This window comes from Drosophila kikkawai, chromosome 3L, assembly GCF_030179895.1.
Source record: "Drosophila kikkawai strain 14028-0561.14 chromosome 3L, DkikHiC1v2, whole genome shotgun sequence".
Lineage (NCBI taxonomy): Eukaryota > Metazoa > Arthropoda > Insecta > Diptera > Drosophilidae > Drosophila > Drosophila kikkawai.
The window spans coordinates 29,626,881-29,654,448 of NC_091730.1; the positions used below are offsets into that span (position 1 = coordinate 29,626,881).

General features: G+C 37.6%; 1 protein-coding gene across 1 annotated transcript in view; it reads right to left on the reverse strand.

The window, feature by feature from the left end:
* Positions 1–6,980: 6,980 nt before the first annotated feature.
* LOC121502729 (mitochondrial import inner membrane translocase subunit Tim17-A) overlaps positions 6,981–27,568 on the reverse strand; it is a 51,782-nt gene continuing 31,194 nt past the window's right edge. Inside the window, exons 2-3 of the mRNA XM_041776433.2 lie at positions 23,927–24,104; positions 6,981–7,209 (exon numbers count right to left, since the gene is read on the reverse strand). Of these exons, the coding sequence (XP_041632367.1) occupies positions 7,010–7,209; positions 23,927–24,104 (378 nt within the window). The 3' untranslated portion in view covers positions 6,981–7,009. The remainder of the gene's footprint in view (positions 7,210–23,926; positions 24,105–27,568) is intronic.

Genomic DNA, 27,568 nt, shown 5'->3' on the forward strand with positions numbered 1-27,568 from the left:
GGAAGGTAGAGGAATACTTCCACCTCCCAGAGTCAGCGACGGTTTTCCAGGCGGAGGTTCTCGCGATACTGAAAGCTGCCAAGCTTTCGCTAGACCGAGGCCTCCGGAATACCAAGGTAAGGATATACTCAAATAGCCAGGCGGCGATCAAATCCCTCGCACAAGCACGGACGACTTCAAAACTAGTGGCCAAATGTAAAGGGGCACTAAACAGACTTGCAGAAGACAACAGGGTACAAATAGCCTGGGTACCCGGACACAATGACATAGACGGAAACGAGAAAGCAGACGAGCTGGCCAGAAAAGGGTCAGAAGAACAATCAGCAACAACAGACATCCAGATCTCCCTGAACTCAGTCCAGACAGAAATTCATGACCATTTCAAACAATTAGCCAGCAAGGAATGGTCGACGAAAGCAGAGCACAGAAGATCGAAACTATGCTGGTCCGAATTCAATAGCAAGCGAACCGCAGAACTGATCTCCAAGAGCAAAAAGGACATCAGGAGGGTAATGGCAACCATCACCGGCCACTGGCCAATAGGCACGCAAGCCTGTAAGATGGGTCTACCCTACAACCCACAATGCAGAAGCTGCAAGGAACCAAGCGAGCAGAAGACACCAGAGCATCTGCTGTGCCACTGCCCGGCACTCAACAAACAAAGAGCCCGACACTTCGGAGCACACCAACTCGAGTCACTAGGGGAAGTTGGAAGGCAGCCAGTAGCGGCCATCCTAGCTTACCTGAATGACACGGGCTGGTACTAAGAAGGGCGCAGACAACAAAATCGAGGGTGTGGATCAAAACGGAGCTCAGCTCTAATTGGAGGCGGCCAGGGCGCCCTCACCACTTGTACCTACCTGCCTACCTACCTACCAATTACTCCTTCTACAAATAAACACCCCGACGCACGTCGCGCAACATTCCGAAAGTCCTACGTGTTATTATTTATCGAGTGCATTTCAGGTTAAAGTCGCCCCCCTCCAACAACAGCAAAACCACAGATTGCGTCAGAATTTATCCGCACTAAATTTAAATGAATAAGATGACAAGGAATTTTTCTTTAATGATTTTTCTCTAACAAAGAGCAAATTCCCCGAAGAGTGTTTATAGTGGGTATAGGCATCCAAAATCTTTAAAATAAGGTAGAGGTAGGCCGTTTATATTAAATAGTAGCAATTCGGGACATTTTGGGGCAAGAATATACAAAAAAAAAAAATAGTTTGTTATGTCCAGATGAAGGACCTGCGTGGTATTTTCGGGCTGGCTGCGGCGATTTCTCTCTCTGCGGGCCGAGGGCTCACTAACCCTTAACCACCACACACATAACAATAATTATCGACAATCGATGTTACAACACTGTAACCTGTACATTTAAACGTACAAAAATCACTCACATGATTATCACACACTTAATAGACACGAATACTCCTCCTGGTGAACTGGAGGCCACATGCTTATCACTCCCTGGCATGCAGTCTGCTCGCATGTCATTGTATTTCTCCAGCTGCCCCTACTGCACACCCACTCACACGCTCACCCACCCATTTTCCCGGTTCCCTTTCTTTCTTCCAAATAAAACGTACTCTACTCCATGTTAATTTTTACTTCACTTATATTTATAACATTTTTTCTTTCCTTCCAGATATTCCTCGTGCGGCTTATTAGTTTAAGTAAATTTTTTTGTTTTCGGATTTTGTAATAATAATCGTTTTTTAAATATTTGCTTGTGTAAAGTTAGTTTATTTCAACTACCCGTAAGAGCTCTCAAGGGGGTCGAGGGGGCAAAAATATGTGAGATTGAATAAATAAAATTACACAAAAATTCACTTAAACACTTTGACTCACGCAGAATAAATACATACAATAATATAAATAAATAAATATAAACAAAAATGGTGTCGCCAATAGAAAATATATAAATAAAATATATATAGATAAATAAAAAGGAATAAATAAAATAGATGGAAAAAATAAGGTTAGGTTAGGTTAGGTTAAACCGGACGGCCCTCGAGGGGTCACACATAGGCCAATATGGCCCATAGCTATCCGGGGAAACTCCTGGATTGACGTAGAGACTATTTATGCAGGTTTCGAGATCCTTGAATATCAAGGTGTTTTTCGCAAAGGCAAGGAGTTCGCCTGGCTTCCTCCTGGAGGCATCTTCTAGCGATGCCAGAACTGGAGAGATGCTCCAAGGTTTCGGTTGACTCGGAATCATCACATTTCCGGCATTTGGCGTTGTCGGTAATACCCAGCTTGACTGCATGTGCAGCAGACAGGCAGTGACCTGTAAGAATACCCACTAACATTCTGCAGTCCTTCCGCGGAAGATGCAGCACGTAGTGGGTGAGTTTCTCGTTGTGCTCTTTGCACATGATTTTTGATATTCTGCAGGTTGCGGAGTTACTCCTCCACCAGCTTTTTGAGCTTGCGTCAGCCCGTCTCTATAGCTCGTTTTGGAGCGTTCTTAGGGAGATAGGGACGTTTTCTGTTTTTTCACTCGCCAGTCCAACGCCTTCCTTTGCAAGTTCGTCCGCGGTTTCGTTACCGTGCCTTGGTGGCTGGGAACCCAGTAGATTTTCACTGACTTAGTCGTGCTTAGGCTATCCCTGCTTGCCAGTACATTTTTGGAACTGACCGCTGATGATTGCATGGATCTTATCGCCGCTTAACGGTCTACGAACAAATTGACCGTCTCATGTGGACGGTTTATGCTATGCGCAAGCTCTGCTGCTTTCCTGATGGCGAATACTTCCGCCTGGAATATACTGCAGTAGCTTGGTAGCTTATACGACAGCCTCATTTCAGGGTCTGAACAGTATATGCCCGCCCCAAATCCTCCTTCCATCTTGGAGCCGTCGGTGTATATATTGAGGTATTGAGCATGGTCCTGGCTATTTTTACCCTCTCTACTACATTGGCCTTCCACCTCAGCTTCCTGTCAAGTACAATGCCGAGGTATTTGACTTGTGTTTTAGGGGTCAGCCTGGTTTTGTTAATTTTCGGGGGGATCCACTGCGGCACCTTGTATTTCTTGGTGAAGAGAATAAGGTCCGCCTTATCCGCATTGATATTGAGTCCTACCTTCTCCACCCACTCACATATCTTCCTGAGTGTTGTTTCCATGATCGAGCTGAGGGTCGATGGACAGACTCCCGAGATAATTATGCTTATGTCATCCGCATAAGCTGTTATCTTTGGTGCTTTCCTTTCGAATCTCTTGATTAGGTCGTCTACCACCAGATTCCATAGGAGGGGCGACAGAACCCCACCTTGCGGCGTGCCTCTGTGCGCTCCTCTCACCATGGAAGCGGTGCCCCAATCTGATTGTACCCGCCGGCAACTTAGAAGATTTTTTATCCACAAGTTGATAGCGGGGGACGAGTTGGTCGCTTCTAGGCGATCCATTATTGCGTCCGTGCTAACGTTGTTGAATGCCCCGGATATGATCACGAACACTCCAAGTGCATATTCCTTATTGTTTAGGGCTCTCTCAATGGTGGCTACCAACGAATGTAGTGCCGTCTCCACTGATTTCCCCTTCGTGTAGGCGTGCTGGTTGGTCGACAGTTGTCTCCCTACATCGTTCCTGATGTATAGGTCCAGCAGCTTTTCCAGAGTTTTAAGTAGGAATGAGGTGAGGCTTATCGGTCTGTAATCCTTGGGGATCATGTGGCTGCACTTTTCTGCTTTGGGCAGGAAGACAATCCGAGAGGTCCTCCATTGGATAGGGATATAGTCCGTGCTTAAACAAGCTGTATATATTGCGTAGAGCCATGGGGTGATCACTTCCTTGGTCACCTGCAGCATGGCTAGGAATATTCCATCTAGTCCTGGTGCTTTTATTCTCGCAAAGGAGTCTATAGCCCAGTTGATTCTACTAAAGGATATTAGATCTTTTGGGAGATGCTCTACTCCAGTTGCTAGGTCCTGGTGCTTATTTGCATCGGGTACCTCAGTGCATCCTGGGAAAAGCGCATGCATTAGTGCTGTTAGGGCCTCTTCGCTGCCCTCAGTCCACTGTCCGTCGTCGCGTTTGAGCTGACTCTGTATGGTTGGCTGCTTCGATAGCAGCTTCCGGAGTCTAGCCGTTTCCGGGGCAGTCTCTATATTGGAGCAGAAGTTTCTCCATGAGTTTCTTTGCGCCTTGCGCCTTCTTTTTTGTAGTCCCTAAGTAGGACTTTGTATTACTCATTGATGATATCACATTTCGCCTGCTTGGCGATTTTGAAGAATTCTTTGAGTTTGTTGCGTCGGAGTGAAAGGTCCTTATTCCACCAGGGTGGCCTGGTCCTCTTTCTCGTGTCCGATATAGGGCATGATGCGTGGTACGCATCCAGCAGTTCTTTGGAGAGGGTCTCTAGGGACTTTTCTATGTCTTCCGCGGATTCTACTATGCCCGGAGAGATCGCGAGCCGTGTCGCGATTGTCTCCTTGAACTTTCTCCAGTTAGTATTCCGGGGGTTCCTGAAGATTGATTGTTTTGGAGAGTGTTCGAATGCGTATTGGAACCGTATGTACTTATGATCTGAAAAGGATGGTCTCTCAAGGACTCTCCATTCTGATACCAATGTACCTTGTCCCCTTACCAGAGTAAGATCTAGCACGTTTGAGGAGGTGGGACCTACATAGGTGTGTTCCTCCCCCACGTTTGCTATACTCAGGTTGGTTAAGAGTATAAAGTCTAAGAGGGACTCACCTCTGTCGTTTATGTCGGGGCTCCCCCATACGCAGTGGTGCGCGTTGGCGTCTGCACCCACGAGCAATTGCTGGTCCTTCGGGCTGGTTTCTACCAAGCTCATGAGTTCTTCTGGTGGGGCCGTCCTGTCGTGTGCCATGTAGAAGAAAGCTACCAAAAGGCGCTTTTTCCCGCTCTCTAGCATCACCACGGTCAGGTCATCAGAGCTGTAGTGAGACATAAGGTTAGCGTGTAGACCCCTCCGTACAAGTACGGCGGTTCTATTCCTGCTTACCGTTGGTGGATGGAGCATTGGCATTGCCTGAGGTGATCCATGGCTCCTGGACCAAAGCTATGTCGGCGGATCCTTGCTCCATGGCTATGAGAAGTTCCGCTGACGCGACCTTGCTCTTATGGAGGTTGAGCTGCAGCACCCTGAGTGTCATGGGTACTGGCCTCACCTCCATACGACGGTTTGACTACTACGGTCAGGTCACTGTCCTCTCCTTCGTCGGACTCATCCAGCGTCATTTCCCGGTCGGCATCCACGATGGTTTCCAGACCTAGGTCCTTCTCCACCACATCTGCCTTCAGGGTGTGAGCAACTTTATCCCCGGGGTTGCGCTCTTTGAGGTGCAGGTATACACTACCCATGCCCACGCCATCTTCCCGTATCTGGGATAAAGGATGTCCTCTGCCTCCTTGTTTATCTGAAGGACTGCACTTTGCCCCCCTCCTTGTGTGATGGTCCGCGGTTGGTATATCCCGATTCTGACGTTGCAGCAGCTTCAGCGACCGGTCTGCTTGGATTGCGCTTGGGTCAGCCACTTTCTAGTCTGGTCATCCATGCACTTCTCGATTTTGACCCCATACAGCTCTCCACCACCATCGAAGCTGGGTATGGGAGCTTCGGGATCTTCCTCCATCCGCGCATACAATGACTCAACGAGACGCGCATGCACCATCTTTCACTGCGCCTCGGGCGTCATGCCGGCATCATCGCTTCTGTCAATGAGTGCCACGATCAAATGTCGTTTGGTCACCTCTCTGACATTTGCGGTCTTTTTGGCCTTTTTCGGGGAGGGCCTGCCTGCTTAGGCTCGCGTTGCCGCTTGCTCCCCGGTGCGTCCATACAGGCGCTCTCGGCTGAGCGTTGCCTTTTGTTGGCAAGCGTCGTCTCCTCCACCTTGTTGGCGAATCAGCCAGTCAATCTCATATAGGGGAGTTTGGCGGAGTGAAGCCTCCCCTGAGCGATTTTCTCCTCAGCCCAGGTAAACTTTGCCATCTCCTCTGGGGATGGGGCGGCTTTTTCCTGGAGCCGATCCTGGATGCGGAGGGCAGCGCCTTGGCCTTCATTCCCTCGCTTGACCGCCTTGGCCCGTCCCTGCGCTGGGAGCTGGTGCCTGGTTTCGGTGAGTGGAGAAGGCTTTCTTCCTTCTCTTTGGAGAGCTGCACGCTCTCAAGGTCCGAGTCTGTATCGACTATGGCACGTGAGCGGCTTTACTTCCTCTGCGTTGTTTTTTCGGCAGTAGCGTTGCAATTGTAACCGCTGGCGACACGCAGAGAGGATTGCTCCTCCCCGTGCTCGCCGGTGAGAGCGGTCACGCCTTCCACCGACGTACGGGCTGACATCCCAGCCCCGGTTTCCTCCTTTAAACCCTCCAGAATGGTTTCTTTTTCAGGGGTACCACCCACCACCAGCCATGGCTAACGGTTCACTTCTTTCGGCTTAGACACTGTATTATCACGGACGGGGCAGGCAGTGATGCATTACCGGTATCCGGGTTAATACAGTGCCCACTGCCCAGCCGGCACCATCGGAGAGAGTTCAGATGGAGGATTTTTGCCAGCCTAATTAAAAATATGTTAATTTTGTTTCCCTAAAAAATATTATTTCGAATGGCAATTGACGGCACAAATACTAGCTTTTGCAGTTTCTAGATCCCATTGTCATTAACGCCGTGCTGATATCAGAGTCTCACCTCCAACTTACAACAATTTTTATTTTAATAGCTATATTTATATGCGAATACCTATCCTGATGGTAAGGCTCATGGAGGATATGAGAATGAGAATACAGACTACTTGTTATGTATAGCGTGCTTACTAATTCTATTTTGTTCAAATAATAATAATAATACAACCGCCCTTCTGATATTATTGTTCGTAGTAATAATCTTCCAAATTTGCGCCCCTCGATCGGTTGGACGGAAGGTGAACGCGGGACCCAGCGCGAAAAAAAATTATTTTCATACTTACAAATTCCTTTTACCACCAGGAATAAAATCTAAAACACAACTTATAACATTTTATCAATATTTATAAATTTTATTGATACTGTTTTTGATTACTGTTCGTGGAAAACGCAAAATTTGTTGATGGATCGCCTAGAACAGAAGGGTCTTCGGTTGGTGGTACCGGATTCCTGAATTGATCCGCAGAAATTCTCGTAAATAATATCCCAACTCCTTCAATTAGAGCCAATAGAACACCTCCTATTATGGCGCTACCTGCCATAGCTGGAACACCTATAAATTAAAGGGCAATGTAAGATTTAATTAATAAATAAAACAAGAAAGGAAGCTAACTTCGGCACGCCGAAGTTTGTATACCCTTGCAGATTGGTTTTGATGTTTACTTTATAGATTTAAATGCTGAAAACACTCACAAACAGAGTTTCATTACATTTTACCTATACTTATTATGTTTACAGTTTGACAGTTACAGTTTTACATTCCCAGCTTTATATATTTTTACATTTACCGATCGCTTCTATGGCAGCTATAAGATATAGTTGTCCGATTTTTATGAAATTTATACCAAAATTCTAGAATAATAAAAAAAACTTATATCTCAGAGTAAATAAAAATGCGTTAAAAAACAACAAAGCTATAATTTTATTTCTATTAATTTCCTGATCGTTCCTATGGCAGCTATATCATATAATCGTCCGATTTTCATAAAATTTTTACCAAAATTCTGGAATATTATAAAATTCATTCAGATAGCTTTAAAACTGAGGGACTAGTTTGCGTAGAAACAGACAGACAGACAGACGGACAGACAGACAGACAGACAGACGGACAGACGGACAGACAGACAGACGGACATGGCTAGATCGACTCGGCTGTTGATGCTGATCAAGAATATATATACTTTATAGGGTCGGAAACGTCTCCTTCACTGCGTTGCAAACTTCTGACTGAAATTATAATACCCTGCAAGGGTATAAAAATTATATTTGAGTTAATTTCGACAAGCCGCTGTTTTAATGTCATTACATTAAATTAATACTCAGATAAAGGAACCGCTTTTAGATAAAAAAGATTTTGGTCAAATGAAAAACATATTGATATGATTCTTTTTATTGTATTGTATTGTCTGCTTAAAGTTGTCAGAAACTTATTTTTTTCATTCTTCACCGTTTGTCTATCCGTTCGAAATAACAGTTCTTAGACACTATTAAAGTTAGATTTACAGTTAAATGGTTATTTCGTCCTAAAATATCATTAGAAACAGTATTTAAAGGAGGGTTAGGTTAATAAGGTACAAAACTGACCATTTTACGAAAAAAAAATTTTTTGATTGAAACGGATAAATAAATACCATATACAGCTGTGTTCACTGAAATAGCAGTGCGACAGAGGAACAACTTCAAAACGTTTTTTTGTACATATTCCTTTTTGCAAGCTGATCTATTGCACATTGTTTTTGTAAAATGGAACATAAAGATAAGAATCGAGAAAAAATTCCGTTAGATTTGCTCTATTTTTATGTTTTATTGATATTTTTCACATATGCAGCTCGTTTTGGCCGATCACTGAAATAGCAGTTTTTAATTTTCTTTCGCAAAAAGTGACGAAATTTCTTTTAATTTTGTAAAAAATGAGTTTAATTACGGTCGTTATTATAGTTTATACTATAATACATCTTTACAACGCAAAAAAAATTATTTTTGTGGGCGCAGGACCTCACTGCTCCATGAGAGAAAGGTATCAGATTACTTAGCCTAGAAAGAAGGGCAAAACATGTAAAGAGACTCCAAATCTTTCAAATTGTTCTTTTAAAATAGTTTATAAGTCATGAAATATGAACCAAACCCAAAAAAACCGAGGTACGATTCGCAAAACTTCAATTGTACAGGCTCGACGCGTACTTCGCTTCAGCAAAGCTCGTCCTTTTGCATCCTCTAGGGATATATGAGCGGGAATCGGCATGGGAATCAGTCATGGGACCATTCGCCGGGGACTTATTGAATAAATTTTAGATTCGCGAAGTCCATGGAAAATGTCACTGCTTGGTTAAAGGCATATCACGGCCAGATTGGAGTTCGCCAATAGCCACTTGAACTGCCACTATTCAAATGGCGTAATATCTTTTGGACAAATGACTCCAAACTGGTTTTATTTGGTGGAATAGGACAAGACAATATGTCCGTCGACCTCCAAATACATAGTACCCCCAAAACCATACGCTGAAGACAGTAAAACACGGCGGCCTAAAAGTCATGGTATGGGTATACTTTTCATACAACGTTGTAGGTCCCGTATATATGATCGGTGGGATCAAAGACCATTATGTTTATGTCTAAATATTAAAAACTGTCTTGCAGCCGTATCCTGAGGAAAATATGCCATTAATTTGGACATTTCAGCAGTAAAGTGACCCTAATCATACCATCAAGGTGGCCAAGGAGTGGGTTCTTAAAGAAAAGGTGGATGCAATGCCATGGCCTGCACAGTCCCCGGATATTATTTCGATCGAAAACTTATGGGAGACATCAAGGGCTACGTATTAAAGAAGTTTCCGACTTCTAAGCCGCAGCTTTGGCGATTTGTGCAGGAGGAATGAGACCATATTCCCCTCAAGCGTTGCTAAGACTTGGTGGACTCCTTGCCACCCAGCTAAAAAAAATTATTTGCAGTGTACATAAAAAAAAAAAGAAAATCATTAGTTAAAGGATAAGTGTCCCGGGGTACTCACGTGGCGTTCTTATTTATAAAATTTGTTCCCGATTTTTTATGAAAAAAAAAAAAATTATTAAAATTTAAAAAAAAACGACGTGAGTACTTAAAGAAGTTAAAGAAGTTATGTTCCAAATTTCAAGCCGATTGATTAAGTAGATTTAGTGTTATCCTGTACACCGACTTACAAAATGGCATTTTTCATTTTTCCTGAGTCACCTAAAAAAAATTATTTGCAGTGTACATAAAAAAAAAAAGAAAATCATTAGTTAAAGGATAAGTGTCCCGGGGTACTCACGTGGCGTTCTTATTTATAAAATTTGTTCCCGATTTTTTATGAAAAAAAAAAAAATTATTAAAATTTAAAAAAAAACGACGTGAGTACTTAAAGAAGTTAAAGAAGTTATGTTCCAAATTTCAAGCCGATTGATTAAGTAGATTTAGTGTTATCCTGTACACCGACTTACAAAATGGCATTTTTCAGAAGAGTGTTTTAACCTTTGTGATACTCATACTCATACGTTGAAAGGACCTTTGTTCAACTCTGTATAACTTTTTCAATATTGCTATGATCGATGTAAGACTTGGACACAATATTTTTAAGATTTTGAGCCTTTAACTTAAAAAAAAAAACAAATCTAAGAAAAAAATCTGCGTCTGAGCCATAGCGGCCGGCAGTTCAACTCTCCTGGCAGGAGGTATAAAATGCAGCTCTTGCATTGGGGCAAAATGAAAAAAAAGTCTTCGCAAAACGAAACTACTCCGGGTGGCAACCACACACGTTGAGATCCACACGTGTTAGATCTCGCGGCTAGGGCATGGAGTCTGGAGGCCTTAATAATATATATTCTCCTAAGCACTGACGTGGCGGTGGATGACTTGGCCGCCACGGAAGTTAATACGCCAAGCCAAGAAAACAAGAACGACGCACAGTAGCGCCTCTCGAACAATTAGCATTGCAAAAATCGAAAAAGTCATGTTCGCATGCTGCATCATCTGACCCGTTTATTCCATTTCCGCGGCACGTTAAGTCTCGAAAAGAAATAGACCCAAATGATTATAGTTCAGATATGCTTAGTTTATAAGAAATTCCAAAAATATAAGCATATATGTATTTATTAATAAGTAGGCAAAATAAACCAAAAATAAACAAAAATCAATAATAAAAAAAATAAAATAAAACAAGAAAGGAAGCTAACTTCGGCACGCCGACGTTTGTATACCCTTGCAGATTGGTTTTGATGTTTATATTATAGATATAAATGTTGAAAACACTCACAAAACAGAGTTTCATTACAGTTTACCTATACTTATTATGTTTGACAGTTACAGTTTTACATTCCCAGCTTTATATATTTTATACATTTACCGATCGGTTTATATGGCAGCTATATGATATAGTTGTCAGATTTTTATGAAATTTATACCATAATTCTAGAATAATAAAAAAAGCTTATATCTCAGAGTAGATAAACATACGTTGAATAACAACGAAACTATAATTTTTTTCCTATTTATTTCTCGACCGTTCCTATGGCAGCTATATCATATAGTCGTCCGATCCGGCCCGTTCCGACATATATAGTAGTGAGAGCATATAGAAGACTATATGCAAAGTTTCATTCAGATAGCTTTAAAACTGAGGGACTAGTTTGCGTAGAAACAGACAGACAGACAGACGGACAGACAGACAGACGGACAGACGGACATGGCTAGATCGACTCGGCTGTTGATGCTGATCAAGAATATATATACTATATAGGGTCGGAAACGTCTCCTTCACTGCGTTGCAAACTTCTGAAATTATAATATGCAAGGGTATAAAAATTGTTGTTCAGTGTTCAAAATATTTTTATTTGATCAAATCGACGAAAATAAAGAAAAACAAGAAAGAAAGCTAACTTCGGCACGCCGAAGTTTGTATACCTTTGCAGACTGGTTTTGATGTTTATATTATAGATTTAAATGCTGAAAACACTCACACAACAGAGTTTCATTACATTTTACCTATACTCATTATGGCGTTCGTAATTGCAGACTTGAGGTCATAGCCGGCTTCGATTTTATAAAAATCAAAGTCTGCAATTACGAATGCTAACAAATATAGGTCGATGCTAATAAAAACAAACTAAACCACAGGGGAGATTCGCCCCAAAAAAGCCCACGCCACCATACGTAAAAGCTTTAAAGCTAGGCCTATGGCAAGTCTGAGAGACTTGCATGCCAAACGACTGTTTAAAAACAACAAAAAGAACTATTGCCGATTTTCAGGGTTTGCTTTTGCCTTTACATCGAAGCTTACGATTCCCAACGGGTCTAAGCTAAGATTGAAGGTAAAGTACCAAGAAAATTAGCAATAGTTAGAAAGTAGTCTGATAAGTTGGGTAGCGCCAACGAAACGATCGTCACCACAGCTGCTACTTGTCTATTGATAAGTTCTTTTTGTTGTTTTTAGCTAAAGCCGAGCCTTTGATTTTGTTAAAATCGAAGCCGGCTATGACCTCAAGTCTGCAATTACGAATGCTAACAAATATAGGTCATTGCTAATAAAAACAAACTATACTTATTATGTTTACAGTTTGACACTTATAGTTTTACACTCACAGCTTTACATTTTCTCTACATCTACCGATCGCTCCTATGGCAGCTATATGATATAGTTGTCCGATTTTTATGAAATTTATACCAAAATTCTAAAATAATAAAAAAGCTCACATCTCAGAGTAGATGAAAATACGTTGAAGAGCACCGAAGTTAACATTTTTTTCCTATTAATTTTCTGATCGTTCCTATGGTAGCTATAAGATAAAGTCGTCCGATTTTCATAAAATTTTACCAAAATTCTGGAATAATATAAATATAATATAAAATGGCTAAATCTCAAAAATGATGCAAAAATATTGAACAGCCAAGGTATAAACTTTATACCCTTGCAGGGTATTATAATTTCAGTCAGAAGTTTGCAACGCAGTGAAGGAGACGTTTCCGACCCTATAAAGTATATATATTCTTGATCAGCATCAACAGCCGAATCGATCTAGCCATGTCCGTCTGTCTGTCTGTCTGTCCGTCTGTCCCTCAGTTTTAAAGCTATCTGAATGAAACTTTGCATATGATATAGTCGTCCGATCCGGCCAGTTCCGACATATATAGCAGTGAGAGCATATAGAAGACTATATGCAAAGTTTCATTCAGATAGCTTTAAAACTGAGGGACTAGTTTGCGTAGAAACGGACAGACGGACATGGCTAGATCGACTCGGCTGTTGATGCTGATCAAGAATATATATACTTTATAGGGTCGGAAACGTCTCCTTCACTGCGTTGCAAACTTCTGACTGAAATTATAATACCCTGCAAGGGTATAAAAATTAATAAGCTTTTGCTTTTAAAAATTACTTTTTCATAGGAAACAAGAAAGAAAGCTAACTTCGGCACGCCGAAGTTTGTATACCCTTGCAGATTGCAATTGGATCATTAAGAATCGAGCCATTCTGGTTAAATAAATAAAAAGAAACAAGAAAGGAAGCTAACTTCGGCACGCCGAAGTTTGTATACCCTTGCAGATTGGTTTTGATGTTTATATTATAGATTTAAATGCTGAAAACACACACAAAACAGAGTTTCATTACATTTTACCTATACTTATTATGTTTACATTTTGACAGTTACAGTTTTACATTCCCAGCTTTACATTTTCTCTACATTTACCGTTCGTTTATATGGCAGCTATATGATATAGTTGTCCGATTTTCATAAAAATTATACCAAAATTCTAGAATAATAAAATAAGCTTTTATCTAAAAGTAGATAAGAATATGTTGAAAAACAACGAAGTTATAATTTTTTTCCTATTCATTTGCCGATCGTTCCTATGGCAGCTATAAGATATAGTCGTCCGATTTTCATAAAATTTTTACCAAAATTCTGAAATAATATAAAATGGCTATGTCTCAAAAATGATTCATTAAAAAACAGCCAAGTTATAATTTTTTTTCTAAAAATTTATCGAACATTTGTATGGGAGCTATATGATATAGTCGTCCGATCCGGCCCGTTCCGACATATATAGCAGTGAAAGTATATAGAAGACTATATGCAAAGTTTCATTCAGATAGCTTTAAAACTGAGGGACTAGTTTGCGTAGAAACGGACAGACGGACGGACGGACGGACAGACGGACGGACAGACGGACGGACAGACGGACAGACGGACAGACGGACAGACGGACATGGCTAGATCGACTCGGCTGTTGATACTGATCAAGAATATATATACTTTATAGGGTCGGAAAGGTCTCCTTCACTGCGTTGCAAACTTCTGGCTGAAATTATAATACCCTGCAAGGGTATAAAAATGTGAAGCCCATATATGAAATACTAAAAAAGTATTAATTTATATTCAAAATATTAATACGCCCTTTAAAAAATAAAGTTATGCAGTCAAGTTTAATAAAGAACATAATTATTTGCATGTAACTAACATTTGAAGATTAAAAAAAATCAAAACGCAAAGCGCAAATAAGTATAATATAATTTAAATTCCCAATTTCCTTTGAAAGTTATAAAATATAGTTGTGGAATTTTCATAATATCAATATTAAAATTTTAGAATCGTAAAAATGCCATACTCGAAGAATGTGAAAATATGTTGATAATTGTCGAAGTTAGACTTTTTTCTTGTAATTCTTCGATCGTTCCTATGGCAGCTATAATATATAGTCGTCCGATTTTCATAAAACTAAATATTACATTTTGAAATAATACAAAATGGCTACAAAAGAAAATAAATATTCGTTGAAAAAAAAAAAGTTATAATTTTTTTTCTAAACTTTTTCAGATAGTTCCTATGGCAGCTATAGGATATAGTCATTTGATTTTCATTAAATTAAGTACGAAATTAGAAATTAATACAAGATGACCATATCTCAAAAAAGATAAAAATTCGTTATAAAACAAAGAAGTTGTAATTTTTTTCTATTAATTTCCGGATCGTTCCTATGGCAGCTATATGATATAGTCGACCGATTTTCATAAAATTTTTACCAAAATTCAAAAATAATATAAAATGGTCATATCTAAAAAATGGTGCAAAACTATTGAAAAACAGAAAAGTTATAATTTTTTTCTAAAAATTTATTGAACATTTGTATGGCAGCTATATGATATAGTCGTCCGATCCGGCCCGTTCCGACATATATAGCAGTGAGAGTATATAGAAGACTATATGCAAAGTTTCAACCAGATAGCTTTAAAACTGAGGGACTAGTTTGCGTAGAAACGGACAGACGGACGGACAGACGGACAGACGGACAGACGGACATGGCTAGATCGACTCGGCTGTTGATACTGATCAAGAATATATGTACTTTATAGGGTCGGAAGGGTCTCCTTCACTGCGTTGCAAACTTCTGACTGAAATTATAATACCCTGCAAGGGTATAAATATATATAATATTTGTATATTTATACATAGCATAAATAAAATGCTGAAAACACCAACACAACAGAGTTTCATAATATTTTACCTATACTTATTGTGTTTACAGTTTGACAGTTACAGTTTTACATTTCCAGCTTTACATTTCCCCTACATTTACAAATCGCTTATATGGCAGCTATGTATATGATATAGTTGTCCGATTTTCATAAAATGCATACCAAAATTCTAAAATAATAAAATAAGCCTATATCTCAGAGAAGATAAAATACGTTGAAAAACAACGAAGTTATAATTTTTTTTTCTGTTTATTTCCCTAACGTTCCTATGGCAGCTATAAGATATAGTTGTCCGATTTTCATAAAATTAAAACCGAAATTTTAAAATAATATAAAATTGCTATATCTCAAAAATGTTGCAAAAATGTTGAAAAACAGCTGTTATTCATTTTTTTCTAAAAATTTATCGAACATTTGTATGGCAGCTATATGATATAGTGAGAGTATATAGAAGACTATATGCAAAGTTTCATTTAGATAGCTTTTAAACTGAGGGACTAGTTTGCGTAGAAACGGACAGACGGACGGACGGACAGACTGACATGGCTAAATCGACTCGGCTGTTGATGCTGATCAAGAATCCATACACTTTATACGGTCGGAAAGGTCTCCTTCACTGCGTTGCAAACTTCTGACTGAAATTATAATACCCTGCAAAGATATAAAATAACAGATCTAACCAACAAATCATACTCAAACACGATGATGATGTTGAACCGTATGCGCTTAACTCGAATCCGCCCTCAAGAAATCTCATATATGTCAGTTTATTATATACAGCTGTGTTCACTGAAATAGCAGTGCCCCACGACCTGCACGTTTAAGATTGGAAAATACTATTACAAACACTATTTTCATAAAATTTTTTTTCATAAAGGCTTAGTGTATTTAATTATTAACAATACCACAATCATTTAATTTAGGTAACATAAACCTTATAGAAGATATAGCTAATAACAACAAAAAAGGTCTATATTATGCCGATCATTGAAATAGCAGTGAAAAACTAAAATTCTTCATAAATTTAAAAATATCGTATAAGAAACCTATTTCTTCTTAAATTCTAATTGACTATGATCTAATATTTTGTTAAATAGCCTTTAGAAGCTATCATAGCCTCATACCTGGGTGGCAAGGAGTCCACCAAGTCTTAGCAACGCTTGAGGGGAATATGGCCTCATTCCTCCTGCACAAATTGCCAAAGCTGTGGCCTAGAAGTCGGAAACTTCTTTAATACGTAGCCCTTGATGTCCCCCATAAGTTTTCGATCGGATTTATATCCGGGGACTGTGCAGGCAATGGCATTGCATCCACTTTTTCATTAAGAACCCACTCCTTGGCCACCTTGATGGTATGATTAGGGTCACTGTACTGCTAAAACGTCCAAATTAATGGCATATTTTCCTCAGTATACGGCTGCAAGACAGTTTTTAATATTTAGACATAAACATAATGGTTTTTGATCCCACCGATCATATATACGGGACCTACAACGTTGTATGAAAAGTATACCCAAACCATGATTTTTAGGCCACCATGTTTTACTGTCTTCAGCGTATGGTTTTGGGGGTACTATGTATTTGGAGGTCGACGGACATATTGTCTTGTCCTATTCCACCAAATAAAACCAGTTTGGAGTCATTTGTCCAAAGGATATTACGCCATTTGAATAGTGGCAGTTCAAGTGGCTATTGGCGAACTCGGATCTGGCCTTGATATGCCTTTAACCAAGCAGTGACATTTTCCATGGACTTCGCGAATCTAAAATTTATTCAATAAGTCCCCGGCGAATGGTCCCATGACTGATTCCCATGCCAATTCCCGCTCATATATCCCTAGAGGATGCAAAAGGACGAGCTTTTCTGAAGCGAAGTACGCGTCGAGCCTGTACAACTGTGGTTTTGCGAATCGTACCTCGGTTTTTTTGGGTTCGGTTCATATTTTATGATTTATAAACTATTCTAAAATAACAATTTGAAAGATTTGGAGTCTCTTTACATGTTTTGCCCTTCTTTCTAGGCTAAGTAATCTGATACCTTTCTCTCATGGAGCAGTGAGGTCCTGCGCCCACGAAAATAATTTTTTTTGCGTTGTAAAGGTGTATTATAGTATAAACTATAATAACGACCGTAATTAAACTCATTTTTTACAAAATTAAAAGAAATTTCGGCACTTTTTGCGAAAGAAAATTAAATACTGCTATTTCAGTGATCGGCCAAAACGAGCTGCATATGTGAAAAAATATCAATAAAACATAAAAATAGAGCAAATCTAACGGAATTTTTTCTCGATTCTTATCTTTATGTTCCATTTTACAAAAACAATGTGCAATAGATCAGCTTGCAAAAAGGAATATGTACAAAAAAACGTTTTGAAGTTGTTCCTCTTTCGCACTGCTATTTCAGTGAACACAGCTGTATATATATATATATTTTTTTTTTTTTCGCGCGAGGGGCGCACCCGTGTGACGTACGGCATGAATCGCGAACTAGATAGACGAGGACAAAATATAAGGAGGGACAAATCCGTACATCTAATCCGTACATAAAACCCTAAAGGTTTCATGTACTTCAAACTCCCGCCTACAGATGTGCATCAAGTTAGCAGGGCAACTTTGGATTTTCAAAATTTTGATTATACCATAATTTGCCGTTAATTATCCGTTAATTATTCGTGAAAGAAAAAAATTTGCCGTTCAATTTTTTATCCTTTTTTTTTTGATGTCCTGCTAACTTGATATCAACTCCTGCAAACTTGAACATTTCCAAATTTTTTTTTTCTCATAATTTGCCGTTAATTATCCGTTAATTATTCGTGAAAGAATAAAATTTGTTGCTCAAGTTTTTATTATTATTTTTTAAAAACGCAAAGTTGCCCTGCTAAGTTGATATCAAGTTAGCAGGACAACTCCTGAAATCCCTCACATTTCCAAAATTTTTTTTTGCCAGAATTTTCCGTTAATTATTCGTTAATTCTTTGTGAAAGAATAAAATTTGTTGCTCAAGTTTTTATTATTATTTTTTAAAAACATATAGATGCCCTGCTAAGTTGATATCAAGTTAGCAGGACAACTGCAATCCTTCACATTTCCAAAATCTTTTTTTGCCAGAATTTGCCGTTTATTATTCGTTAATTATTCGTGAAAGAATTAAATTTGTAGCATATTTTTTTATATTTATTTTTATTTTTTAAAAACATGAACTTGCCCTGCTAAGTTGATATCAAGTTAGCAGGACAACTCCTGAAATCCTTAACATTTCAAAAATCTTTTTTTGCAAGAAATTGCCCTTAATTATTCGTTAATTATTCGTGAAAGAACTAAATTTGTTGCTCGTCTCTTTCAGTTTTTATTTTAATAAAATGATTTACTTTGTAAATATTTACAAATCGGCTTCGTTTTATTAAGAAGAGTGGCAACGCCAAATTAGTTGGAAAGTGACGCGTGTGTATGGCCATGCATGTGTTAGTGTTAGACTGCATGCAGGCGGCTGGACATTTTAATTATAACGTCTGCGTTAACATTAAAGGAATTCCTATTCTTAATTTTTATAGTTTGAATTAAAATGTCCAGCCGCCTGCATGCAGTCTAACACTAACACATGCATGGCCATACACACGCGTCACTTTCCAACTAATTTGGCGTTGCCACTCTTCTTAATAAAACGAAGCCGATTTGTAAATATTTACAAAGTAAATCATTTTATTAAAATAAAAACAGAAAGAGACGAGCAACAAATTTAGTTCTTTCACGAATAATTAACGAATAATTAAGGGCAATTTCTTGCAAAAAAAGATTTTTGAAATGTTAAGGATTTCAGGAGTTGTCCTGCTAACTTGATATCAACTTAGCAGGGCAAGTTCATGTTTTTAAAAAATAAAAATAAATATAAAAAAATATGCTACAAATTTAATTCTTTCACGAATAATTAACGAATAATTAACGGAAAATTCTGGAAAAAAAATTTTTTGAAATGTTAAGGATTTCAGGAGTTGTCCTGCTAACTTGATATCAATCGCCTACAGTGATTTGTTACTAATGGGATATGGGTTCTAGATGTTAGTCGAGGAACGTGGAAATTGAGCTGCCCTAAAAGATAGGGGCACCGTTTATAAAATTGTTAAGAATACGACACCAAGCATCGTTCTGCGGCTAGCTAGGGAGGGTAAGTTATTATTGGCTTTATTAACCATGCACGAAATATGTTCAGAAACCGAAAGTTAGGGTCTAAGCGAACACCCAAATCGTCAACAAGAGTTATTCTTTCCAGAGCGCAATCATTAAGCGAATAAGTGGCAAACTGGGGAGTGACACGTGAAAATGTCATCAGCTTGCATTTGGAGCTATTATTATACTATTATACTATTAAGATCCGATTGCAGGTCTGACTGGCAAGAGCTGTCCATATACTGCAAGCATACTTTAACGTCACAAGCGTACATAAGTACTCTAGAGTTCGTTAGAACCACCGGGAGGTCATTGATAAACAAAGTAAATATCAGCGGGCCGAGGTGGCTACCTTGTGGGACGCCAGGTCACAGTGGTTGGGCTTGTATGGAGACGCGGCCAAAAATAGTTCTAGTTGATGTATCGTTACGAAATTAATACCAAAAATCAAGAAAAATGTTTTAAGTATGTGTTCAAAAAATTGGCCATGTAGCACGTCTATATCATATAGCTGCCATAGGAACAATCTGTTAAAAATCAACATTTAGTATGAAAAACTTTTTTGTTTTTCAAAATATCTTAACCAATTTCACAAATAATATGTTTGAAACAGGTTTATGCATTCTTACCAAATTTGGTTAAAATCGGATGTCTATATCTTATAGCTCCCATACAAAATTTTTATAAAATTATTTTTTTCCAAGAGCTAAAATTAATTTTTTATCTCTTAATGAGAATGTTGGTGAAATATAAGTGTCCAAAAGTAAAAAAAAATTTATTAACTTATATATTGTGTATTTTATTTGTTTAGCAACAAATGCACACAGCTTAAGGGGGGTAAGGCTAATTTGGTGCAAAACTGCCCACTGTTCAAAAAAATGTTTTGGCGAAACGTCTAAAGTTAACTTAATGATTTAAATACCATAAATTAACAAAACATTTGAGCTTTTTTTTTTAATTTTTGTATTAAAAAATATTTACAGGCCTACGCTATATTGCTAATCTCCTGAGTCCCCACAGATAAAAGTTGGTTTCCGGTGTACATCCTAACCAAAGACAATAGAGCTAAATCTATTGTCTTTGTCCTAACTGTCCACAAAAACGTCCGATATCAAAAAAATGTATTGCATTCCTTAAAGAATTAGTGCCCCAAGGTACTTAAGAGACGTTTTTATTTTTAAAAAATTTTCCCGATTTTTTATCAAAATTGGAAGTCAAAACCCCGATTTTCGACTAAAAAAATAAGTTAATTTAAAAAAATATATATATTAACATTAAAAATTTAAAAAAGCTTTACGTGAGTACATGTACAATTAAATTTCAAAGTTATGTTCAAAATTTCAAACCGATTGGTTAAGTAGTTTTTGAGTTATAGAGTACACCGATTTTCAAAATGGCATTTTTCAGGAGAACGCTTTAAACTTTGTGATTTTCATACATCGAACACCAAACGACTTCCGTTCAACTACCCATAACTTCGTCAATGTTGTAATAATCGATGTAAAACTTTTACACAATATTTTAAGGATATTAAACCTTTATTTAACAAAAAAAAAAAAAAAAAATACCAAAAAAAAATTTAAAAACCTTACCCTAACCTGTGTTAATATTTTTAAGATTATAGGCACATAGGCAAATTTCGGCAAAATTTTTTTTACGATTTGTCATCTTAAAAGCGCGACAAACACATTGGCATACATATGAACTGTAGATTATTGTGGGGTCACAACTATAACTTTAGCTAAACATAAAAAATACGTTTAAAATATAGGCCAGAAACATGATTATTTCACATGAATATAATGAAAACAATAATTATTTTTAATATATTAAATTATATCTCATTTTATAGAAAATACCTTGAACTTCAAAATCCATTACAAAAAATATTAATTTGGACACGTAATATTAATTCGGACCACTTCAAAGTTCGGTTTGGTTGTGAAACACTAGCGATGCGCGTAGCTACGCCTTGCAAATGAATACATCTTCACATCTTTAATTTAATTTTTAGAAAGTCCTGTTAGATTTAAAAAAAAATCTTGTATGCCACAAAGAAGTTTGGATATTTAAGAGACGATCTGTTTACTTTTCGTACATTTTTGTTGTAATAAATTTTTTTATTTTTGGCCTATGGGCGCAACCACTGTGCAGGTGTGACATGGAGTAATTTGGATAGAGCATTTTTTTTTTGAGTTTTACCACTCAAATAACTCAAAATCCATTAAGAAGATCGATGGGAAACCCGATTAGGTCAAGCTTCCTTACAAAAAGAGAGTGATTAACCGAGTCAAAAACTTTACTGAAATCTTTGTAAATAACGTCGATTTGAAAGTTACGTTGGAAACACCTAATAACGAACGAGGTGAGGAGGAGATTTGTAGTGGTCGATCTTCGCCTCATAAATCCATGCTGACATGGAGAAATTACGGATCTGCATAAATGTTGCAAGTCATGAGTGAGTTCCAGGAGATTTGTAGTGGTCGATCTTCGCCTCATAAAACCATTCTGACATGGTGAAATAACTTTCTCGAAAAGTTTTGGAATTGCCGACAACGTAGAGATTCCCCTATAATTGCTGGCGTCAGATTTGCTACCTTTTCTGTGGAGAGGAATTATAAATGAGGGGAAATTCTGAGGTTTCTAGATATTAAGGTAAACAATTTCTGAAGGGGATTGCACAGAGCCCCAGCACAATACCTGAGCACGCAGCCTGGTATTCCATCGGGACCCGGTGATTAAACTGGTTTTACACTATGAAGATCCAAACTAAGGGAGCTTTCATTTAAAATAGGACTGAAGATTAGGTTCGATCTGGGCATATCAAAAGAGTAAGTCTGATCTAAGCTATTTGAGGAAGAATAAGTAAACGTACGTTGTCTTCAGGAAGTGTCAATGGATCAACTTTTGTTAAGTTAACACTTACAGGATCTTAGGATTTAAAGAACTTAAGACATGGTTAACTTGGGACAAAGAAATGTCAAGCAAGCCATCTATGAGGTCATGCAGTGCCGCAGTTTGGAGGACATTGGACGTACCATCTGAAGACTAACGAGCTCCAGGTATATTGAAGTCACCTAGAGTTACTAGTTGGCCTCTATCGGAAAGAATGTTGGAAACGGCCTGAATTGCCGAAAGGTGTATCCAAAAAATAGGCTCTTCAGCAGATGGAGGAACGTAAGAACAGGTTATATAGATAAAACTACCTGGAAATGATAGTTTTACACAGATAAATTTAATATGCAAATGAAAAACTAGCCGAATACAACTTCGAGAGCTTGCTACGTAAGTCTCTAGTATTCTGATATGAATGTAGGATGGGGTATTTAGGTTTTTGGCACTGCCGTGACACCTGCGGTCGATGTGGTTTGTGCCGGCCTTGAAGGTTTTACTCCCACAGGACGTTTTTTCCTTATTTTTACCTCGTACTCCTTGACTGCAGCGTGTTCAGGCCAGAAGTCACCTGAACTAATTGTGTCAAAAAGATCGAGGGGGACACATCTTAAAGTCTTTTTGCGCTATAAAATAAGTTTTTTTTTTTTTAATTTTAAATTTTGAAATATGTAGCATTGTAGTAGCGGAGGGTAAACAATCAGAGCAAATTGAGGATTACAGGAATTTGTCATTTGTATAACATTTGATCGATGTAAAAATTGGACACAATATTCCTAAGATTTTAAGTCTTTAAAATAAAAATGTTTTTAAAAATTCTAAAGATAAATTAAATTAAATATAAAACTCTTATAATGACAAAGGTAACCTCTACCTACTATATTTTCGTTTGGCACTATGTATTAATAACTTTGTTACCCATGCTAAATAAAAAATTTTAAAATTGATGCCATTAAGGGTCCATCTGGTTAGTTGAAAAAAAAAAAAATCGAAAATTTTTTCTTTAATTTTTTTATAGTTATAAGTGTCTAGAATATCATACTAAAACGACAAATCGAAATACGTAATAGTTTAAAAGTTATGAGCCTCCGAGCCGGCCGATTTAGAGGAGGTACAGAGCAAACATAAAACTTTAAACGCGTTTTCTGGAAAACTACATTTTTCGAGCTGGCAACCGCGTCGTATCTCAGTCAATTTTTAACGAATCTTAAGGTTTTTTTTTTTAATACGCGTAATGAAGCTGTCCATGGAATAGACTACAATTACATTGATAGCTTATACATTGGATTTTTAATTAACAAAAAAGTGAAGAAAATTTTCACGAAAACGTAAAAAAATTTTTTGAATCGCCGCCATTTTTTTATTTTTTATTAAATTTTTATAATTCTAGTCTATTCCATAACCACATTCATACTAAACAAGAACATCTTTGAATTTCTTGTTTTAGTCGATTTTTACGTCCTGCACGGACGGTCGCCAGAGGGGTTCCTTTTTTGGTCATGGGCTTACGTCGCCCTGTGTCCTGCTTCAGGACATGCTCTAAAAATTTTGAAATTTTTTCAAAATAATCTTTAAACTATGATAAATATATGTGACAAGTTTGAACTTTCTATGTCTTTTCCTTTTTCCACAAAAAATTCCTGAAAATTGTCCATTTTTTGGCCCAACTAACCAGAATGGACCCTTAAATCCGATACAAATCAAATAAAATAAATATGAGGTCATACCATTTCTCGCAGCTAATATTCCTCCAGTTGCAGCTCCACTTATTATAGAGTTCCATGGGTCTTCTTTTTTGCGAAAGTGGACAAGTGTACAATCAATTGTACTAAACATACCTCCCCAAATAGCAAAATTTCCTGCTATAACGGGTGAACGAGTTTTAATCGCGATCATACTTCCGATCTAAGAAAGAGTGCAAAATAAATAAATAATAGAATTGGTAAAAACTGTTTAATTAAAACAAAATATTTTGGTTATAATAAAAATAATACACGAGATTAAAGATGTATGAAAGCTACACACCAGTCCCAATTTTGATCGGGTTCACTCCCCACAAAATTCTAAATCAGTTTCGTACTTTTTAGGATGCAAAAATCGTTATCCCACTGTATTAAATTAAATTATCATTATTTATTTCCGCTAACTAAGCTTGGGGAAATAAACCATTAGCCATGGTTGTGAGTTTTTTTTTTTTTTTATTTTTTTTTTATTTTTGTTTCTTTTCGAATACTTTTTACAGCTGTGTTCACTGAAATAGCAGTGCGACAGAGGAACAACTTCAAAACCTTTTTTTGTACATATTCCTTTTTGCAAGCTGATCTATTGCACATTGTTTTTGTAAAATGGAACATAAAGATAAGAATCGAGAAAAAATTCCGTTAGATTTGCTCTATTTTTATGTTTTATTGATATTTTTTCACATATGCAGCTCGTTTTGGCCGATCACTGAAATAGCAGTCTTTAATTTTCTTTCGCAAAAAGTGCCGAAATTTCTTTTAATTCTGTAAAAAATGAGTTTAATTACGGCGTTATTATAGTTTATACTATAATACACCTTTACAACGCAAAAAAAATTATTTTAGTGGGCGCAGGACCTCACTGCGCCATGAGAGAAAGGTATCAGATAACTTAGCCTAGAAAGAAGGGCAAAACATGTAAAGAGTCTCTAAATCTTTCAAATTGTTCTTTTAAAATAGTTTATAAGTCATAAAATATGAACCGAACCCAAAAAAACCGAGGTACGATTCGCAAAACCACAATTGTACTGGCCCGACGCGTACTTCGCTTCAGCAAAGCTCGTCCTTTTGCATCCTCTAGGGATATATGAGCGGGAATTGGCATGGGAATCAGTCATGGGACCATTCGCCGGGGACTTATTGAATAAATTTTAGATTCGCGAAGTCCATGGAAAATGTCACTGCTTGGTTAAAGGCATATCACGGCCAGATTGGAGTTCGCCAATAGCCACTTGAACTGCCACTATTCAAATGGCGTAATATCCTTTGGACAAATGACTCCAAACTGGTTTTATTTGGTGGAATAGGACAAGACAATATGTCCGTCGACCTCCAAATACATAGTACCCCCCAAACCATACGCTGAAGACAGTAAAACACGGTGGCCTAAAAATCATGGTATGGGTATACTTTTCATACAACGTTGTAGGTCTCGTATATATGATCTGTGGGATCAAAGACCATTATATTTATGTCCAAATATTAAAAACTGTTTTGCAGCCGTATCCTGAGGAAAATATGCCATTAATTTGGACATTTCAACTGTACAGTGACCCTAATCATACCATCAAGGTGGCCAAGGAGTGGGTTCTTAATGAAAAAGTGGATGCAATGCCATGGCCTGCACAGTCCCCGGATATAAATCCGATCGAAAACTTATGGGGGACATCAAGGGCTACGTATTAAAGAAGTTTCCGACTTCTAAGCCACAGCTTTGGCAATTTGTGCAGGAGGAATGAGGCCATATTCCCCTCAAGCGTTGCTAAGACTTGGTGGACTCCTTACCCTCCAGGTATGAGGCTATAATAGCTTCTAAAGGCTATTTAACAAAATATTAGATCATAGTCAATTAGAATTTAAGAAGAAATAGGTTTCTTATACGATATTTTTAAATTTATGAAGAATTTTAGTTTTTCACTGCTATTTCAATGATCGGGATAATATAGACCTTTTTTGTTGTTATTAGCTATATCTTCTATAAGGTTTATGTTACCTAAATTAAATGATTGTGGTTTTGTTAATAATTAAAAACACTAAGCCTTTATGAAAAAATTTTTTATGAAAATAGCGTTTGTAACAGTATTTTCCAATCTTGAACGTGCAAGTCCGTGGGCACTGCTATTTCAGTGAACACAGCTGTACTAAATATATGCTTATATTAAGGGAATTTCTCATAGACTAAGAATTTCTAAACTATATTAACTTGATTCTCTCTTTTCGTGACTTTACATTCCGCAGAGATGCAATAATCGGGTCAGATGATGCGTGAAATATGTTAAATAAGTCCTCATTTACAGATGGAGTTGCTATACTTTTTGGTAGATTCTGGTATATTTTATGGATGTACCTGTCATTATGAAAAAAAAATCATGACCATTGCTTATACTATTATGACATTAGCGCATTAATTATGGCCGTATGACACTCTTATGCAGTTTCGGTGTGACCGTAGTCGTGTCACCCAAATAATCAAAAAAAAAATAACACTTATAGTTGTCTCTTTTAATGCCCTAATGAAGAAGCTGATCAGTGTTGCCAGTTTAGCTTATTGAAAGCTAGATCTAGCATATTTGAAAGTGGAAAAGCTTGTAAAATTTGCATCTAGCTTGTAGCTTGATATATAACTTATTTTAAAATTCATCTAGCATATTCTAGCTTTGACTGTAAATGCGACATTAATGGTTTGTTTTGTAAAGCCTAGTACTCTGACGACGAAAATCCGCTGTCTAAATTAAGACAGCGGAATCGCTATTTAAGGGGTTATATACAGTTGTACCTCGCAAAAAAATGAAATTTTATATTTATTAAAAATGTTTTGCCGACGTTATTTAGTACATGTTTCTGGGTACTTATTAAATTTTTTTTTATAAAAAATATTAAATAATAAAAATGTTATGGCCAAATTCCAAGATCGTATTTTTTCGATGGTGACTTGCGGTGGACATCATATCCCGAGAACGGTTCATCAGAAATCAAAAATTCAAACAAATTTCGTTAGTATATTGTATTGCCTAGTCCCTGAACGAAGGATTTGTACCTTTTATGCTACCTTTTATGGCGATTAAGGATTTTCTTTAATCACACTGGACAGCTGTTTGTAAACAAATATTAAAAAAAATTATTGAAAATATTAAAAAATATGGCATTAAAATGTCCTTTGTGGGTTTAATTTCATATTATGGGCTTCGCCTTGACAGCCCCTATCAATGCCACTTTTTCCCTTCAACTTTCCCTCCATTAGGGGTGTCTAAATAAATCAAATGAATTATTTAGACAGCGCGATATCAGCTGTTTACTTGATCTGGCAACGCCATTTAATTTTCGCAGGCATAATTTTCGTCGTCAGAGTACTAGCAAAAACGACGAGGCAAAAAGTTCTTCTTCTTCCTTTTTCGACACCGTTTTTTTTAAATGGAGTTTGGCCGCTGCACAGTAGCGCCTTTTCTCATTTAGCGTTGCAAAAATCATATCTTTTGAACCAAATAAGGTAATCGAATAATTTAAACGGCATTGGACAGGTAATTCTTGTAAAATATATATATGTACTGCATGAAGTACCACGCCCACAAATACGCCTTTTTAAAGGGTATCAAAGTGAAAAAATAATTTTTTTTCAATGAAAACAATTTT